Genomic DNA, 21,306 nt, shown 5'->3' on the forward strand with positions numbered 1-21,306 from the left:
TGAATGCACAAGCCATACGGATCGCCAAAGATGAACAAATATGTCGCAACAGAAAGCGTCGAAGACTCGAGGCATTACCATAAAAGGGTGTTCTTGATCATCCCAGGTACCGGTATCTTAATGGCGCTTTTGGCATTCTCCTCTACCATGGTTTCCATGAAAATGTAGATCGGTTTGCTCCCAAAATTTGATTGGATTCCCGCTTGCCATCATCTACGTACAGTAGTCATCATCTCGTCATCTGATGCGAGATGTCCACTATTCGGCAGAAACGCTCTTATCCATTTTTGTGGCTACTTTGAACACTAATTGTGGAATTGGCCATTTCCTCGCCCTTGTCTTCAAGTCATATGGCCACCAAATACTTGGAAGAATCCAACAAATTGTATCGCCGTCCACACGACAATTAAGCTAAAGTATCAAGAGCCTCTCAAAATCTCCAAAAGCCTCGGGAAACCAAGTTCAGTGCCAAAATACATGTCTCTAATTGCCAATGAGGCAAGCATTTGCTTCAGGAAAAACCTGGGTTTGGATATACACTTTCATACCTTCCTGAGGGCCGCACTTCAAACGGGGTTCATGTTTGTACATAAATGGCCAGGGCGTCTGAAACGAGGCTTGAAGAGAGAAACTTTGCCTCGATTTCAGATAAGCATCTGGCCGATGGATGGACTCTGTAGTTGCACCCAACACTTGCATGAACTTCCTTCTTAACATCACCCTGTCTCTATCGAATGGAGGAGTGGTTTCCATGCCATTCTTTTCACACCAGGATGGTTAGACAATCTTGGCCAGATTCAATCCAAGAAGCAGAGTGGGTGGAAAGCCAACACCGAAGAGTGCCTAAATTTTTGAATGGCTCTTGGCCCATCTTTCCATCCGACCATCGAGGAGCTGGCTTTGCTGTAGATTGTTTTCACGCCTGAATTAACTTCCTTGTCCAGATTTATCTGGCAAATTTCAAATCTTTTGTCCTTGTCCAGTTTCAAGTCCCGGAACTACTGATGATTGGTTGTTGATATAAGCCAAACGAAAAGAGAACCTGCACTTGGTATGCATCCTGTGTTGAAACTGGCCACCATTATACATCCTTGGGCACCCTGATATTTACAGTAGGTACCAAGACTCAAGGGATGGGCTAAAAGGCTGGGAATGAATGAGTAAACGGGTAAAGAAACGAAGACTCGATGATAAGATGACACGGACACTAACCCATCGTTAAAGAAAGCACTCACCTCTGGTGGTTTATTATTAGAGAGTTACAGCAACCGTAATTGAATTAAGGCTAATGGATGTGAAGTGGAAGCATTCATTCACTCGTGTGCAATGAGAATTTCCTCACATCCAATCACTTTGATTGGGAATTCTTAGCGGGGATTTCGTAACTCTCTTCAACTCTTTGGCCAAGGCCGTGTTCTTGGGTGGGGAATAGCAATAGCCATGAATCGTTATTAAGGCCGATAATGAGGCTCATTCAGCTCATTCCGAATGCGTTCTCGCTTCAATTCCAACATATTCTTCCTACCATCCACTCACTCCATCCAAGGCCCATTTTTGTCAGTGAAACTCTTCCTTCTTCGTCTTCTAAGACGCTTCGCCAAAAAAAACGGTGGTGGGGATGAGAGGGACGGGAGGTCACTGGATTAGAAATCTGGACCCTTCCTTCCTTCTACTATACAGTACTAACGTAAGTCCTACGCACTATGTACATATATCCACATCCTGTATGTGCAGCAAGCATTTCTCTCTCTCTCTGACATATTATGAGGTGTGCATGGGTGCCAGGGGTGTAGTACATGAGTCCAAACCTCTTGGAGTGTGGATTGCCGCCGTCATCCCACCAGATACCAATGACAAGTGAGCCCACTAAGAGTAGTAAAGAGTATAGTAGATACTGGCAGATCCTCTTTCTACCCGGGATGTGACCGGACAGATTGAGGACTAAATGGTAAATTTGGTCCTTCAGTGTCTCATTGAATGTCCTAGTAGGTATCTTCCCTATGCAGAAGAAAACCCTTTTGTGTCTTTCGTTGTTTTGAATGAGTCAATAATATTGACGAGGTGTGTCTTAACGAGCGAGGATTGTTGTATCATTTTGTATGTGGGTAAAACCACACGTTGTTGGTGGAAATGTAAACAACTTTCTCTCTAGGGTTCGAATAATAATAATAATGAATACGATCGCGCTCACACTAGATTTAAAGCCAAAAAAAATTAATGTGAATATATTCCAAGTGAGATTTTTTCTTGAAACAGTAACATTCCCTGAAGTTGCTCGGTTCCTATGTTTATATTGAAGCAATCGTTTGAAGAAGGAAGGCTACTGTTGCTTGAATACTTTGCCCTTGTTTCATGCAAGTTGATGCACCTTTTTTGAGGCTGAAAATCACTTGCCCCAAATTTAATTAAAAAAACAAAACGAAAAGTCAGCTTGTTAGCAACACTGCACATATTACTTCTAGAATGTTTTTGGAGATATGCTCTTACATAAAGATCATTATTCGGAGGAGGTCAATTCAGGAACTAACACAGAATTCATAGCTGTAAAGCTCCAATGTTTCAAATAAGGACGCCCTCTACTTTTAGTGTTGCCATGTTTTGCGTTTATACTCATATTTCATCTCAAAAAAAATTTAAAAAAGATAAAAAACCGGCAGCAAAAGACTCCTTCCAATCAAAATGACTCTCTCTATTCTTTGCAAACAATTTCGAATTACTAATCGTGGAGCGACTGGATTACCTTTCATCATGGTAATTCTTCCAGAACGAACTGAGATAGAATACTACTACTGACCCGTCTGATCGAAATGTAAATTTGAGGTACTTGTCTGGGATCCATTTGAATCAAGTGTCTTCGTTTGAGTGTTGGTCCAACAACGGAACGAACTGGTTTGACGCCAAGTGCAATTGATTGCCGGATCCAGTCCATGAAAGCACGCATGAATTAATGAGAGTTGTCAACGCACTAAACGTGTAAGAAGCCTTCAAGGTACGAGCTCCCAGATTAAGTAATAAGCTTTTTGCTCGAACATGTAACCCAATTTCCCGATGCTTTTCCTTAGACATGGCTCTATTTTGAAAACGTTTTTCCTCTCTTAAAACAAGAAGTTTTCCTCATCGATCCTCATTGATGCTTAGCCAATTTGATCTCCAATCTGAAATGTACACGGAAATCAGATTTTTGGCCAAAACTCACACAGGAGTTTCCCATGGGATGTCTCCAAGGGGAGCTGGTATTTTCTTGTAAAGAAAGGGCTTCCAACCATTTCGTGGTTAGATCCAGTTATCCACCCACACAGACAGTGGTCTCATCTTGAATGCATTTTTCTCTGTCTCACCTTCACCATCATCAGCTATGCCATCCAAATTTACGCTTAGTACAAAGTGGACGAGAAGGAGGAGGAGGCATTTTGATATAACTCAGCGATGAAAAGCCATTTTTAGCCATAGGCTCCATAGTCTGCAGTACGTAGTACTTGGTAGTAGTCTTCTCAGGCTTGTTCTTCGACCATTTTTCACGAGTTGAATTGCATTTTGCAGAAGTGCCAATTGTCGAAATCGAAAACAAACGGAAATTGCAAGTCATCCACCCTTTGTCAGGTATTGAATAAATAGGGCGTTCATGATAGGTAGATGGTTCGTTGACTTCTGAACCTCCTAATCGTTTGGGAATTTCACTTAGTGTCCCCGAGTTTTTGTTAAATTCCGAAATGACCTGTTCATGTAATCAACAAGTGAATCGAAAGTAAACCATTGACGTGCATATATCTCTTGTAAGGTCAAATTCTACAGACTCAATCCAAGATTTCATTCAGATTATTTGGTGACTGACATTCAGGGAAGCACATTTGTAGAGGGCAGAATTCGAGTGAAATATTGACTTTTTATGCCTTTACTTGCAAGCCTTATAGTTAGGATAAAACTTAACTAGTGACTTTCTGTGCAAAAAACAAAAAAACAAATAACCCTTTGTCGTTCCCTTTGCGACGTGACATCTAATATTCAGGCGATATCCAATAAAAACTGGTTTGAGCTCGCTTGCTAATTCTAGTTCAATGAGCAAATCTCTTGAAATCTGAAAGTGATGTTTCGAGTGTGTAACCAGTTTCTTTGAAAACTTGCAAACTTTATTGCATAATATTTGGGCAATATGCCCTGTTTTTGCTGGAAGAGGATTGAGATTAATGAATCATGCTAGGCAAGAATTTAATCTCTCTGTAGTGGAATAGGATGCAAAGGCCCTACTAGGTGTCCTGCCCACACAAGAAACGAAAATAGAGCGGTGATATTTGCCAGGGACCCAAACTCAAATGCGTCCTGATGAGCGTAAAGAAGAGTTCAAGCTGGTCCAAGAAGCGAATTCAAAGATGACTTAACAAGTGAATGTGGCAATCGCTTCATGAAGCAATCTTTATGCAAATATGTCCCACTTTTCTTCGTCAACCAATCTGATTATGCATGATTTCTTCCACTTCAAATGGCAATTCAGCCCAAAAGGTGAATGCGTGTACGCTTCGAAATGTTTCAATCATCAATCAATTTGTCTAGAACGACGGAATGGAACATGTATCGTACTGACTCGTTCATGATTCCGCAGGTTTAAAAACAAATGTTTTTCACGTGTTCGGATGATATTCTCAGCTAACAAAGAGTTACATAAGTGAAATTTATATGTATCGGTTAACAAGTCCTTCAACCAATAAACAACTTGCATGATAATTGCTTTCTCAAAAGGGATTTAAGTAATTGAGCCTCTAACGTTCTTGTTAAGTCGGTATTGTGTAGTCAATAGGTAACGCTTGTTTTCTACACAATGGAAAATACAAAGTTCATTTGTCATTAAAAATATATGGAAATTCGCAAGAACTCGCCCGCTCAAGTCAAAAAATGCATGCGCATTAAAAATTAGCCTAATCCTTTTGGAAATGATATTGACTAACACATTCCTGTTCGGTAAGTTTGGATGTACGTTCTATTTTTCATCATATTTTTTAGGAAAAGCAATGTAACCTCACATAAATAGTCGATATTTTTTTAGATGTAATGGTTGATACAATACTTTTTCCAACTTTAATCAAAAACATCTACTTGGATATTCGATATTCGCCTTTGTACTTTCTTACACACAAAAAAAATGTGTCGCCGTTCCAAATTACTTCTTTTGTATTGGGATTATCAGTGAACAAGTTCGGTCAGATTCAGATTAATTTCTTTGAAATCGTATTTGGGAAGCAATTAAGATAGCTTAATGAAACGTCCAAGATTAAACCATTACAAAGTTTTCTCAATCTTCATTTTCCTTGGAAGTATACTCTCTTTGAAGGCCTCCAAGTGTCGTACATCCAAGGGGTTTGTCAGATAAGCTAATGGTACGACCATGTTTTGATCACTTTCTGGGCTTCCTAAGAGCCTTTTATATCACGTCAGCTGACCGAAGTGAATCCGAGCTGACCATTTGCATTTTGACAAGAAAAGATAAACGATCCATTTGATAGAGATGATTCAAAAGATCTTGATTCATGGAGGCCATGCCTTGAGTTGAAAAATGGATGGACAGATGGACAGCCAATGGTTTGAGGCACTCTTTTATAAATAATTCGAAGCATATGGGCTTTCAATGATTTCAAAATTAATACTTAATCGCCGTGTTTATGAAAAAAATAGTAGTTGGAAGTTGATTTTAAATCATAATCTGGCCCATCCTCTTCTCCGCAATAACCAAGATTTTCATTGTCTACCTCTACCAAATTGCATATGCAATGCATGTTCGTTCCCTCTTCATCTCTCTTATGTGCACTGAAACAAATGTAGTCACATTCATCTCTGATATCACAATTTTTAATAATCTATTTGACGATATTTCCATTTTCATTCGTTGACCCATGCCTGCATATGTTTATACATTTATCTAAATTTCACAAATTTGACAAAACCGTGAGTCGCAAATGAAGAGTATCATAAATTATAGTTAAAAATAGGCAAAGAAGTCGATTTTCCAGATGCAATTTGAATATGCCTCGCCCATTTGGGCTTCAATGAGTTCAGCAGGTTTGCAAAAGGTCCAAAGATATTTAACAAAGAACATGTAGGATATGAGAGAGCTCTCGTATTGGGAGAGGTTAGAAAGGTTGGGATTGTACAGTACTCAGAGAAGGTACGATAGGTGTCTGATATTGTACGTTTTCAAAAGCATTCATGAGCTTTGTCCCAACTCAGGATTTAGGGTCAATTGTAGTGACCGTCGAGGCTTAACGTGCGTTTTGAGAGCACCATCAAGCCCTCGAGAATCCAGGCTAGTTTGAACAATGAAGTCAACTTCTCTTCTTTCTTGGACTCCTTCATTGTTTAATTTGCTTCCCTCTAATATTCGTAGGGAATACGTAGGTCTTGTTGATCCGGTTGCATCTTTCAAGTCAGTCTTGGACACATTTTTATGTAGCATTCCGCATTCCAGATCAACCCTACATTCAAGGACTAGCTCAATCTGCCAACTCAAATTCGTTGGCAGACCCAATCTCATATAAAGATTGAAAGGTAATATATAGACGAATTATCACCTTTCATTTTAATAGTACGGGGAATTGCATTCCCTGTACCAATTAGAAAAGCCCGTGGAAAACCAAACCAAAAAATTAATAAAAGAAGAGAACTGTCAAAAGCAAATGTTACCTTCTTTAATCTTTGAAGGGAACCCCAAGATCAGTTCAATAGGTCAAAATATCACGCTGCACTTTCTTGTAATTTGAGAATAGCCAAATAGCCTTTGCCATCGAGACAGTTTGGGATGTCATTCAATCGTTTGCGAGATCGATGCACGACGGCACTTAAGACAAAAGCACGATAAGCTCAACAACGGTTGTAACACATCCTCTTACTCGGCTTCAACTGAATGAGCAAGAATTCTTTAAGCGGTTGAAAAATTAGAGGAAATAGACTATCAAAGAGGTTATCTCTGGTTTAAAAAGCTGTTTGTATGCATAGAGTATCTGCAAGAATCCCAAATAATCTCTTAAATTTAATAAATGCTCTTAGTCAATTACACAAGTTTTTGACAACATAACTTTGAAACGAACCACTTTACAATTAAATAGTATAAACATGGCCTGCCTTCCATTGAAGAGATTTATGTTTCTTAAATTTTCTACTTTGTTCGAAAAGTGGCTCAGGGTTGCAATGACCAAGAGCATGCCGATCTGACAGGAAGCTCGTTACCAGTCCATATTTCTAGAAGTTCGTGACCAAGTGTTTTATTATTGTTCTTGGCCATTTTTCTTTATAGTTTGTTTTCATGACATTTTTTCACATTGAATGACATTTCTTATTGCGTATAAAATTCGTACAACTTAACAATAAAAACAATGAAATGCAAGGCCTATGCGATTAAGCAATGAACCGAAAAAAGGCGAAAAAATTATCATCTGTCATTTTTCTTGGATGAATAGTTCATTCATTACTTGGTTTTGTTGTGACTTTGATTTCAGAAACTCAATGATGAATACAGTGGTTGGTTTCAAAGTTTTTGCTTTTCCTCGTAACTTCACTTCGAGTATAATTCCGACTAAACAAAAACTTGAACCATTGCCTATTTAGATTGTTTCAGATTTACTATTCCTGGATGAAAATAACGAAAAAAAACGTGAGCTATGCTTTGACCTAAAAGATTAAAAAAGGTGATATCCGTTGCAATTAGTATACTCTGAAGTTTTATCAGCACGGCTGTTCAAAAAGTGCAATTGAAATTGACAAAGAGACAAAGAATGCACTTAAAACGCAACTGAACGGTCAAAAAATGCAAAAGTAAAATGCCGATATCTACGTAGTTCCTATTTTGAACAGAATCATTAGTAAAATTACGAAAGAGCAAAAATTAGCGGTAGGCAGAAATGCAAAAGAACAAAATAAAGCAAAATGATTGAAAAAGTATTAAAAATGCATTTACCATCTTTTGGAACAGACCTGTGAATCTGGGTAATTCATTTTTGGGTTTTCCATTATTTGGCCTTGGTTTCAGGGCTGCAGACCCAACATGAGGCACGTGTTTGGTTCTTGGAATGAGGTCTTCTATTTTTCCTTATCTAGAGGGCAGATTCAACAATGACAACGAAAAACGCTTCAACGTACGTCAAAAGGTTTTTCCATTCAAAGCTTGTATATTACACTTCAAATAGCAGGGCATTTATAACCAAAACTTCTAAGGGAGTAATATATCCCCATTCCCTTAGGGTTTGTTAGCTCCATTCGAAAAAAAGTCTTTGCAGCTTGGCTTTCTTTGCGTAATGCTCTCTCCTTTACCTAAACGACAAATATATATTACCGTGATCACCCATTCCCGAGCCTAAAAGGCCGCAATGTATGTCTCTCACAAAGAGAGGGATCCACGGCCTTCAAGGTCGATGGTGACACATGATGTCAATACTTAAAATTCCATTCATGTGTTGGATACCTTAACGAGTGACAAGGCTCTTTTTTATGTACTTTTATAAGCAATCCCCAGCAATTCAAGATGTAAATTTAACTCGATATTCATATAATATACGATCCATCAAAGAATGAGAGTGGGTGAATCTGGTTATGCCTCGAACATGGAATTGATCTGAAATTTAGATCAAAAACTTACGTTTGAGTCTGAAAGAACGTAGGCAAAGGGGATTCATTCAATTCAGGAACCGAGCAATTCGGCAACTTTCGTCACCCAGATGTTGTTGCCTAAGTTTGTTTGGTGTACTTCATCAACCCTTGTCAACCTTGAGGGCTGGCAATGCCATACCCAGAGATCTACTCTTATTCAAACATTCGACGCATCAGCTTTCAATTCGTGTTCATATGTTCGCATCTCTTGTTCCTGGTCTCTAATTGCAGCAATACCTGTTGCCTTCGCCTTGAAACCATCTGCTTAAAGTGAGAATGAAGGAAAATTTCTGACACATCCTTCGCCTTGACCAAAGATCAAAATCAGTCGAAGCGGACATTCCTTACTTAATACAGTGAGGATTCGATTTATTACTTTTATGGAAAGGTCAAGCACTTTTTTTGGGCAGAAGGAAACGTGGATCGACGCGGACTCAATCAAAAAAGTAAGTCAGTCCTCTTTTTCTTTTCAGAAACGCTGATCGAAATGCCATAAATGCTCTTGACCAACTGATACTCATGAGTAAAACTTCCTTATTTTGTGTTCAAATAAAGCGTAGTCATAAAAATTCATTTTTGTGGTCAGCAACATTCTGCTAAGGGCATGCCACAAGGATAGTTGCCATCCATTAGTTTCTAGTTATATAAAAGTGTCTATTTATTCATATCTGCCATCTTGAACCTAATCGATTATATCCTTAATTTATGTTGTTAGAATAATCGAATTTGAGTAACAATAACGCCATGTAAAATGAGAAGTAAGTAACTATTTCAATTCTGAAGGTGTTGATAGCGATTGAAAGATATTCCTTTTGTTCCCCATATAAAATAGTGACTGGAAAACTAAACTATCAGCCTTACCTAGATTCCATGTCATTCTTTCGATTTTCAAGTGGATCTATTGTACAGTATTTGTAATAGAAGATGTTTTTTGCCACCAAAACAAAAACAATACTTGGTGGACGAAGGTAAGATGTAAGTGCTAAAACAAACAACCTTCGTAATGTCACAAGTGCGTCTTTTGGCAATGTGTACCTAATCTAGACACACAAAGTGCCCTTGATCCCAGACCAATTTTGGCACCAATGTGTTTTCCCCCCTGTAACATTGCACTCATGAAGTTAGCACCTCTAGATTGAACCCAATTGATCGTACAAACAATGAAAGCTGCAATTCAATTTTTAAGGCCATTTATTACCTTGATCTGAAACTTTTCGAGTGGAAGGCCTTGAGACCGAATTTGTCACGCACTTTGACGATTTGAGAGGTTGCGATTTATGATGTAGAGCCTTGCGGATGAAGTCTTGTTCGACAAGTTGTTAACAGAATGATCGAAGATGAAACATTGCTATTTTTGGATTAGTTTCTACTTGGTGCCACAATTTTGCGTGACTTCCTCTCCAATTGCTTCGAGTACACTGACATCTACTTCAATTTTGGGTAAAAAAGTTTATATTACTTGGCTTTGATGTCTATATTTCAGCAAATTTTTCATTTTAGAGACTTTTTTGAAGCTTCATTTCTCAATGAATACTGAGTTTTTCAACATCCTTTAACTATGGAGTTGCTATGAAATAGGGTAGTGCTTTTGTTCGCACTTGTCAATTAAATTCGATGTATTTCATTATTGAACTTGCCTTTCAATCAAGATTGTAAAATGAATATTTGAGTGCCCGACAGTTCTTCTTGACTTCGAAGCTTGTCCGAGGTATAAGAGCTGTCCAATTGCCAACCTAATTTCCAATAATATTTGGACCTGCTCAAAGAGATATTATTATGTAGGTTATAATGCGTTGTCAAGTTTCTAAAGAACTACTCAAGAACAAATTGATAACTTTTCTACTTTGCAAAATGTTCAGATAAACACTGATTTTTGTATTGTTTGGGAACCATGGTAGCGAGTGGTCTAATGTACCGGATAGAGGCAAGACATGGCTCCCCAGAGGACATGGGTTCAAACCCCGCCTTCGGAGAATTACTTTAAAGAATTCCGGCTCAAATAAAAAAAGGGCCTACCTATAAGTATGCAAAAACTGCAATTTTTACAAACATTTTGATGGAATGTCGGAACACACTTTGCTGAAGGTTTACTTTCGGCACCGGGGTTTGAACCCTCGACACCTGGTTAGTATATGTCTCTGCGACCGCTCGGCGACACTAGCACGCGTGGACGTGAATATATCATGTTTAAGATATTCTAATATGTATAAATTGTGATTTTGATTTTTTTTAAATTTAATGTGTTTTCAGTGGTTCTACATAACAATTTGAGATACAGTATGTTGAGATTAAGGTTTTTAGATATTTTTTTAACACCTTTAGAAAGATATGTTTTTGATCTGAGCTAGAAATCAATTCATTAAGCAAAAATCGAAAATGTCTTTTCGTGTTTTTGTAAACAGATAATAACCAAGACGTTTCTGGACATGTCTATAGTTACAAAAAAAATGCAACTTAGCCACTGTGGTTAAATCACTTTCTTGAAACAGAATATTTTTGGTCATTTTTCAGTAACAAAGTAAGAAATTAGCTGTATATGTAAGTAAACTTGTTTTAGGACAAAACAAGTATAATGCATATTTTGGCCGTCTCCAGTAAAGATTTTTTAGAATCTAGTTGAGATTAAATTTTGCCTTTCTTTGCCAATTTCTCGGTCTGTTTTTCCAATTCACAATAATCTGCACTCTACTTAAAAGCCATCTCAATGACTCTTTAAAGCTCTAGGTAGCAGGTGATCTGATACAGCATTTATAATGTATTGGATCTGCCAATGAGTGCGATTAACGATCTAGCGTTTTGTAACGTATGTACGTACACGTTAGCGCTGGGAAGATTTCTAGTTTTTCAGCTTAATCAATGTAGCCTGAAAGGCCACTCAGTTCAAAGGGAGAAGTGACCAAGTTATCTAAGTATATTAGTATATGTCATATGTTTTAACACTATCATTTCTATATGAGATCGTTCTTGTAATGCGTCAAGTCTCTGAAAAACTGACGAGTCCGGACTCGTGTACATGAAAAGACAATTTTTGTATGAGTAATACTTGTGTGTCAAAAAATGTATCATGGATCCACACAATCGTTCCCTTGATGTCTGTAGGACTCCGTCAAGGCACAAGATTGCGGGAAACTGGCAACAGCCACCATAACCACGAGGCTGGCAATGAAGGGCTCTCAAGTGGGCGAGATGCCATCAGTATCGAAGATCAAGTCATTCGTGACAAAGGCAAAAGTGAACGGATTCTGAATTCAAATCAGACGGAAGGCACAGAAGTTTATTTTGGGAGCTTTTCATCTCATGCAACCGTGACCGAATCGGTTGAAACACAGCACCAGGTTCGTTTAATTTTGATTGAAATTGAACCAAAAAGAGATCATGTTGATTGGAGATACAGTTGATTTCTCATATTTGGGCTAAATGCCATACCGCTATAATATTTTCTCAATTAGCGATTTTTTTCTTCATATTATCAGTCTTTTGGCGGACAAAGTACAGTCAATCAAAATGAAGAAAAGTCAAACCAACGCAAAAATTTCCAAGTACTTCCAACAATTTCATTCGTCAAGCTAGTTGATTTTTTTTTCGCGATTTGAAGAAATACAGTGTTGGAAGCAGCTCTGGAAACTTCTAATAGCCAAAGGATGGACTAAAAATAAACCTCATTATTCGTTTCCAATTGCCAACTTTTTTGCAGAAAATGCACTCTGATATTGAGTAAGGGAAAGTACCCAGGTGTCAAAACCACATCAAACTTGATGTTTCATTTCATTTTGTAAATTGATTTTTCGAATCATTAAAACATGTGTTGGGCATCGAGAGTCATGATGTTTTTTCCGCTGGTTTCACATATTGTCCTTAAATGTGCGGATTTAGTATTAAGAATTTTTAATTTTGACTCAGTCTATGGTTTTGGGATTCTCAGCGGGTGCTTTACAAAATCGATATTTTAGCGATTCGTACATTGTTGGCATGTACATGAACAGAATTGTGAAGTAAAGTCTGGCAAAAATTCTGAACCTTTTGGGACATTAGGTCAAAACATATCAGGTCTTTGTAAATGCCTTATTCCTCATACAATACACATTTTTACAAGTTAGACACACAGGCAAAACAATTTTACATACTTTGCGTGCATATTTTTAGATTTTTTTTGCATAATTCAACTACCTCTAATAATGGTACATGTGAGTTCAACTGGAATATGGTCGTTTCCTTTATTGCTGGGTGTTAGGGTAGGAGGGGTGGCCCTCTCTTAAACCATCGAGTATGTCATTATATCGTCAACCTTATTTCGAAACCACTACACTACGTACATCTCTCCCCAATAATGAGCTATTCCATAATATAAAAAAATGTGCAGCATAGTCCACTTGAAAATGTCATCGTTGAGTGATTCCTCCAAAACTCGCCAATATCCTGAGCCAATGGAAAATCACTCTACGCTCCAACCCGAGAGTCTGATCACACATGTACACCTGGACCACATCTGCACATCAGAAAGTGTACCATCTTCGGTCAACTCTATGCCCAGATACTGGTATATCCATCATTTGGGCATGACTCTAAATATGAGACTCATGGTCATTGCACAAAAGTGTACGACTCAACTTGAAGCGCCGCAGAATTTTTCCATCAACACGGGTAATGTGGTCATCGAAGCCCAAAGGTCTTCGCAAGCAATTAAGGACTACTCTCCAATGCAGTGGAGGTGACCCCCATTGGTTCAGCCAGGGACGACTTTTGCAGTTTCCTTCACACAAGTTGACTCAGTTGTCGACTCGGAAAGCATTGGTCAGTTTTGATCTCAATCGAACGTCTGTGTCAAAAGTTATGAGCATTTACATACAACTCTAACCTAGGAGGGCACAGATACAATGAGCTAGCACCACGTGGAACCCTGTGGCCATTCGTTAATTAAGAAAAATCATCAAAAATCTCATTACTTGCGGTGAAACCCCATTTCAATGCCATCAGGTAATGCGGGCAGTAAATCAGGACGTCAATGTACGGTAATACCAGAACTGTCCTCAAAAACCTTTGGATATTAAAAGGAACTACATTCGCTTGAAATCGCATCGTGTCGACCTGAATTAGGAGAAACTTGAATCACTGATTCATTGTAGATTTCATGTATGCACGGTAAACTTACCCTCTTCCGCCTTTGCCATTTTCAACGGGTTACGTATGTTGTGCATTCAACGGAATTCACCGTTCGCCAAAGAGCATTCTTTACGATTGAAACGCAAAAAATGCTCTGGCGGTTTTCACCAGACATGTTATTCACATAGCGGAATAGTAATTTCTAATAAAATCAAACAGTATCCATGAATGGCACAAGTTCCCTGGTGGATTAGCTGGTGGCAAACGATTCATTCAAGATTGCCATTGTTACGGATGCTGTATTCAGTTTGAGAGGAAATTCAAACATTTACTCTATCAAGAACTCTATACACGTACATATCAGGGGGAACAACCATTAAAATGGAAAACCAACATTCAGTCTGTCTATCTTAGATAATATTGTTCCCCCTGCCGACCAGAGTTTGGATTTCCCCAAAAAGTTTTATTTTCCGAGAAAGCGAGAAAAGATAAATTATTCCCGGGAAATGCCGACGAATAAAAGTACGACCTAAACCATTTTATTTTCCGAGAAAGCGAGAAAAGATAAATTATTCCCGGGAAATGCCGACGAATAAAAGTACGACCTAAACCATTCCAAACAAGCGTCAATGAATGCAAATGTATGTTTAAATCCCACAAATAATGACTGAATTGGAAAGATAAGATTCTCGCTCATACGAGTATTCGTTAGGCATTTCTAAATTTTTATCGTTCCAGGTTTCACCAAAACGATGCTTTAATTTCATGCCTATTTCAAACCTTTTTTCAAACCAAATTTTTAGAGACAATTCCAGATCAACCCTACATTCAAGGACTAGCTCGGTCTGCCAACTCAAATTCGTTGGTAGAACAAATATCATATAAAGATTGAAAGTTAATAAATAGACGAATTATTACCTTTCATTTTAATAGTACTGGGGATAACATTCCCTGTAGCGGTTAGAAAAGCCTGTGAAAAACCAAACCAAAAAGAAAAAAAAACACTGGCCAGATCCGGCTACTCGAAATACTAGGTAGATCAGTTTTATTTCAAAGGGAAAAAAAGAAAACGCTAAACTTATTACCACATTTACTTTGGGGATTTCAACCCCTGTTGCGATTACAAATGATTCTTTCATTTTAATAGTATTGGGGATTGCATTCTATTTTGTGTTGAGCAAAGGTTGCGAAAAAACAAATGAAAAAACAAATGTATCCAGAAGTCGTTTCGAAGATTTTTACATATTTCGCACTGAAATGGCCCACTCTAGAATTCAACCTAACTTGCATTTGAAACCAATGTCTAGTATAATCAAGGATGCTATTTGGAAACCTTTAGCCAAGCTCCCAGTGTGCTGATTTGTGGAATAGCCCTTGAAGTTAAAACATGGTATTTCTAGCAACTAGCAATAGTTGAGGCCAAACCAAGTTGGACAAGAGCCTAAAAATCAAGAGAGGTTGAGGTTGGCCAGCCAAACTTGGGAGACTTGAAGCAATCACCCTGTCTAAGTCTTTAGAAAAAGAACCAATTAACCTAAAAAGAGGTCTCAAGATTTACATGATCCGATTGTCCTATAGCTCATGAAACTACTTGTAAGCATTCCAGGAGCAATCTACATGTGAACCATGTCAAGTTCAAGTTCAAACCTGGTAGCAACATGAGATTTTGTTATTTCGTTCATATTCATATCGGTAGTTTTGTTACTTGTTTCTTGATGGTTCTACTCTTCTCTGACAACGGTGGGATTTGCAAATTTACTTGGCAGACTTTGAGACTCAGATTATTTGAGTTCAAAGAAAGAAAAATTTTGCTTTTCGATTTTTCTTCTTGCTTAAATACGCTTTCAAAATTCATTTAATAAAGTCAAATTAAGTTAAATCAGAAGAAATATCCAATTTCTAGGGGGGCATCAATTTCTGGACATACTGCACATTCCCTAAAAATGCCATTAGAAAAAGTTGGGTCAAAGCCTAACATGATCCTGGAAAACCACAAGCGACTATTTGGTCAGTAGAAACCACATCTGTGTTTTTTCAATATTATCTAACAACAAGGCTACGTGTCGTTTCTAAGTAAAATGATTGGCGCTGATTTTTTGACAATTAGAGTTATCTTAATACAATATTAGTCTGCTTTTCACACTTCAGGATTATTTTCATGGCCTTGACTTTACGAAGTTTTGAGTAGAAATTTGAGTATTTAGGGCATATTGGAAAAATGACCCATAGTGGACAAAGAAGCGAAAACTAAACGCATAAAGGAACCAATTCGCGATGTATATTGATTGCATTCTATCTGAACGATTGGCATCGCCATGCTTGGTGCGAAATGGAAATAGTTTGATTGTTTGATCATTGATCATGGCAGAAATTATATTTTGCATCAAATTGCTCCAAAATAGTAGGGAATATTTTTATTTTAAAATTCTAGTTTATCGAACCAATATTTGAACAATTATAAAGCAAATACAGTTTGTTTTGAAAACATCTCTTAACAACAGATGGAACAGAGAACGAACTCGACAGAGAACATTCAACAAATACTTCTTTGTTTTGGCTCATCTCGGCTCTTTTGGGACAAGAACGTACTCTTATTTTAAAATATTCAACTCATGTACTTAGTTAAGGGCTTCTATGCACGACCAATTTATATCTCAAAGTACGTGGCTTTGGTTTTTTTTGATTTTTTTTTTAATTTGGCGCCACATGCCGAAACGAAATGACCATCTATCTCTTAGATGAGTTCTTGAAATATGAGAGGAGTGCACTACTTCATTTACTCAAATCGTTTGAACATTCCTTAGCATAAATAAGTGGCAAATTGTTTTGAATAGAACTTCTTCTATGATCCTCGATATCTGCAATCGATGGTCTTTCCTACTGAAAATCAAACATTTAAGAAAGTTCCATTTCGAGTTTGATAGAAACACACCCCGTGTCAAAAAGCTAATCAAATATTCTTAAAACTTGCAAAATTTTCCCAAAATGGCTTGTTTAGCTGGATTGAGAAATATGAAAAAAGCAAACTTGTCGAAGGTACGAAGCACTTTTATATTGTGGAAAGGTACATAAATTTGCTGCCACTTTGTTCCTCCATCAATCTTACGCTCGTCAATTGTTTTGTCTCATGATTATGACGTATTACCACATCAAGGATTTATCAATGTATCGTAATACGCATTAAGTTGATAAAAGGGCCGTTTTCCTCCTCGCTCATTTTGTAATACTTTGAACCATTGGTAAGTGGTTTGTCACACAAGGATCCTATCAAGAAATCTTTGAAAAGCTCAGTTGTTGTATCCCTCCCTACCAATTTGTAGAGACGTTGGCAATTTTCCTTGTTTTCTTTGTGATAAAGGATGAATTGATATCAGAAAGGCTGCGGTGATCTGGTCTCAAGTAGCCTTGACAATCAAGGTTGTACTCTAGTGATATTGGTATTTTGGAAAAATGCTTGAAACTGTTTCCAACCAAGACCGAGGTATAGCTTCGTCGTGAATATGCTTCCATTTTTACCTTGGTTATCCGATGTTATCGTCGCATCTAGCATCGAATTTCCATACCAAAACAAAGGCGATGGTCCCAAGAGAAATTTGGAGCACGCTATGTCGCACTGAAAAGAGCACAAAAAACATTATGATGTCAAAATGCCACAAGGCTTAACCATACTACTTACATCGCTGAGTAGATCCAGATTTGAAACTTATCCTCCTATCTTAGATTCCTTTTCCATTTCTAACTTGCCTGAATGGAACGCACTAGGGCTGCCTTAAACGGATTCATTAATTTCACAACCCCATTGTTCGCTTTCAAGCAAGGAAATGGAACCTGGATCTCATTTAATGCCACTGATAAGGCCCAAGCCAAACGGAGTCCTCTTGAGCTCACACAAGGCCCCCCTGATATTGAGGATAGGGTCATAAGCGATAACGAGCAAGGTAAGTTTTTATGTTGCGAGGAACAGCGGTGAGTTCTCGACCCATTCAGTAATCGATGTCAGATTTAAGTTGCCTATGTGGCATTTTGGAACATGTTCCAGAATGTTAAATTGAAACGAACCACAACAGAGGTCCTTGCGCCAATTTAAAAAGGTCTCACTTGGTAGCGAAGAAGCTTCAAAGGTGATATGAATTATTCATCGGAGTCGCCCATCCCCGAGTTAGTTTTGGATTTTCGAGTCTCATTCCCGTTCAAATGTATAGTAGTACCTTTCACAATGCAAACCTCATTTGCATTTGGAAGTCTCTTGCCAATAAATATTCATCTTGCTGCTTGACACCCACTAAAAAGATAGGTTGACAAGATATATTTTGGTATTATCATGTTGGTTTGTTCCTTAAAGAATGCTTTTGGCCAAGAGGAAAGGACTCGCAAGTTAAAAATGTTTGCCTTCATTGACGAACCTTTCAAATAATGGCTTGTCCATGGGTTTTCCCTTGAAAACAAGCTTATAAAGACGTTTTCTGGGCATCCATCTCACACAACACCAAACAGTCAGAAGACGAAAGGGTCAACATCTTCATTGTCCTCGAGAATATGGGATGTTGATGCACTAACAATAGATCGTCAATTGGATCAGATCATGTCCGGCAATGCATAAACCCCAAACAAAATCTATGCCCTCGTTGGAACCCTTTGTGGTTCGTGATAGCCTGGAAATGTGTAATCCCCTGACTTTTCTTGGCCTGCGGATAAGGCAAATAAGCTTACCTAATTTAGAAAGCCCATCTATTTAGCCTCATGTTTCAAATTATGGAATTTTGACTATTGACCACATCGAAATTGATGAAGAAAAACCCTGGTTAGAGCGAAAGCCCAGGTAATGTTTTCTTTGACCTCAATTGAGTGCCTTCGATTGAACGAATAACAATATTTTCAGGAACAACAAACATTTGGAACAAAAAAATCGAAACCCTTTTCGGTATTTCTACAAAAGATAAGATATATGGGGGAGCTTTAGTCGACACTCGCTGGCATACGAAAACCATGTGCTAGAGGAGGTCAGATACCGCTCTCCATTTGAATTTCGCGCGCTTTTTCGTGATGTCAATCCGTCTATGATGTCTCGGAGACGCATTGCCTAATGCATGGACTTCTAGAAATATGGACTGCGAACGAGCTTCACGGCAAATCGGCCCGCTCTTGGCCATAGCCACTCTGAGCCACTTTTCGAATTAAAGTAATAAAATAAGAAACGTAGATCTCTACAATTAACGGTTAGTCAATTTATATCATTTACATGCAAAGTCGATCGTTTCAAAGTAATGTTGTCAAAAGCCTATGTAGCTGACCAAGAGCAGGCCGAAAATTCAAATTTTATGTAGTGTTTACTACATAACTTTGAACATGTTTGCTGAGTTATCTAAGCATAGATAGTGAGGGCTCAAACTTGGCTGAGTTCATCAATTCAATAAGATCTTGTGGTCGTATCAAGTGCTTATTTGGAATAAAATGAGCGGTTTAGGAGATAGGATATTTTTGCTACCGTTTGCAGTCCATATCTCTAGAAGTGCGTGCCTAATGATAAAGGTTTTTTTTAAATGATGACATCGATTTTGATGATAATGGTCTGAAAAATGTCACAATATGAAATGGTAGACACAGAACTGCATAAACTAGGTTGTCGATTAAAATCTTCATTTCAATTCAAAAGAAATTAAGATATCTCTCTTGCAATGTTTGCTTGACAGTTGGATCATTTTTTTGATTGATTCGCTTTTGTTCAATAAATGATTTTTGTTTTGGTTGGATCAAACCAATGATGACAGACAAAGATAGCTCAACTGCAGCTCCCTCTGTTGCCAACTTTCCCAAACTGAAAACAGGGCGTTCAATCAAAGTAATAGAATAAAAAAATGGAAGTCGAAAAAACGGCTGAAAAAGGAGGAAAATTTCTAGGTTTTAGCTTTTTTCCAGGCCTACTTCACAAATTAATTTTTCAATGTTGGCAAACCCATGATAGATATTTATGTCGTTCTACGTCACGCAGTTTAAGGGCAAGCGAAAAATATAGGAAAAAAGCATCTAATGTTGATAAGTGTGCTTAAAAGTAAATATTGAACTTTTATGAATTGGGCATGAATATGTTTATCAAAACTAAGTTGCTTCTCTTGACTTTTTTTCAAAAATGAAAATATATTTTTTTAGGGAATCTATGTCTTAGACTTAGACTACAGTAAAGCTACTCTGGGTTGGCCTTTGATGTCCTTGAAATTCCGTGACAGGTTCAGCAGTGCTCCATTATTGCTTGTCACGCCCAATGTACTGCAGACCAATATTCGACTTTCCAGCCTCTTTTGAAAAAGTGGAACAAGAGGAAGGACCGAAGACTCAAAGCAGAATCAAATCAAGGCCAAAAACTCATAGAAGACACGACCACTCTCGAGCTGCTCGACACAATTTTCGCTCAAGGAAAGCGTCCTCAAGGCCACAGGAACTTGTGAGTCCCTTTTCGTCCTTCCAGTCAAAGACTGATGTATAAGAATATCCTTTGACTCCAGCAGTCCCAAAGGACGGCCTTTGAATCGATGTTGAAGAACAGTGTTCTGGGCAATGACCGTTTCGTGGATCTGGAACGGAACTCCCGCCTTGTTGGCGAACATTTCCTGATTGAAGAAGATTCTGGGGGTCCTTCGATTTTAAAGTTCTCTTTAGCCAACCCCCAGGACCTCACCCAATGTATATACCGAGCTAAGCTGGAATCGGATCCAAATTCAAGAGTATCATTAACTGGATGCTCGGCAGATTCATTAGATGCTCTGGTGGTCTCCCGACAATTTGGAACCCATCAAGTGGATCCTCTTACCGGTCAAAGGATAGCATTCCAAGGAGCCATGATGCAGTTTGGATCATTGAAGACACACTCTCATTCGTTCAAGATGAAGAATGATGAGGTTTCACCTCCCGGACAATGTGAGTACATACAGTACACAGATGTGGTGGTAAAAAAAAATACTTGTTAGTCCCAGAACCTGGGATTTATTATATATGGATAGTTATAGCTTAGGATCCACAGGATGTTGTAGTAGAAAGACCTCTTTCTCTGTGATAGTTACATAGCAATGTAGGTATAGTGCAAAAAGATGCTGATCGTCCATATTGCAGACTTTTTTGGAAAGCCAAATACAACGATGAAATGGGACGAAGCCACCTCAGACGAGGATGAATTTTCGTTCAATAATAAGATGCGTGGATACAGGACAGCCATTGGAGGAGCAAACGGTGAGTGTGAAGTTATTCATTTGAAAGTTGAACGCCTTTTAAGTACCAATGTTTATTTTGGAAAAGTCCGTTAGGAAGTAAACTTGAAAGCGATTGTCCCATCTGGAAAAGGCTATTTTTGATGGATAGCATTGGGAGGAGGAACGTTTTACTTTCGTTCGTAAATTATAGTTCCATTTGGGAAAAAAGTGAAACAAAAAGAATCAATTACGAACAATCGAAAGCATTGCAGAACGGAAAGACGACTTCAGAATAACCCAAAAGCTTTTAAGGAATGAAAATGACGGCGTAACCGGATGCTCAACATAGTACGTGCGTGCTAAGAGCTTGGACTAGTTATCAAAGGCAGGGTGTGGG

General features: G+C 38.2%; 2 protein-coding genes across 4 annotated transcripts in view; one reads left to right on the top strand and one right to left on the bottom strand.

Annotated features, from left to right (window-relative positions):
* Positions 1-17,537, bottom strand: part of LOC131880115 (uncharacterized) — a 36,594-nt gene extending 19,057 nt beyond the window's left edge. The window contains exons 1-2 of the mRNA XM_059226632.1: positions 17,405-17,537; positions 17,245-17,341 (exon numbers count right to left, since the gene is read on the bottom strand). The gene's annotated coding sequence lies outside the window, so the exon portion shown is untranslated. The remainder of the gene's footprint in view (positions 1-17,244; positions 17,342-17,404) is intronic.
* LOC131880112 (uncharacterized) overlaps positions 9,901-21,306 on the top strand; it is a 29,580-nt gene continuing 18,174 nt past the window's right edge. For 2 of the 3 annotated variants that reach the window (XM_059226628.1, XM_059226626.1), the window contains exons 1-6: positions 9,901-10,068; positions 11,728-11,963; positions 17,543-17,666; positions 20,019-20,167; positions 20,229-20,640; positions 20,833-20,949. In XM_059226628.1, coding sequence (XP_059082611.1) covers positions 9,966-10,068; positions 11,728-11,963; positions 17,543-17,666; positions 20,019-20,167; positions 20,229-20,640; positions 20,833-20,949 — 1,141 coding nt within the window. In that variant the 5' untranslated portion in view covers positions 9,901-9,965. The remainder of the gene's footprint in view (positions 10,069-11,727; positions 11,964-17,542; positions 17,667-20,018; positions 20,168-20,228; positions 20,641-20,832; positions 20,950-21,306) is intronic. The other variant, XM_059226627.1, reaches the window with a different exon arrangement.

Source organism: Tigriopus californicus, chromosome 5, assembly GCF_007210705.1.
Source record: "Tigriopus californicus strain San Diego chromosome 5, Tcal_SD_v2.1, whole genome shotgun sequence".
Lineage (NCBI taxonomy): Eukaryota > Metazoa > Arthropoda > Copepoda > Harpacticoida > Harpacticidae > Tigriopus > Tigriopus californicus.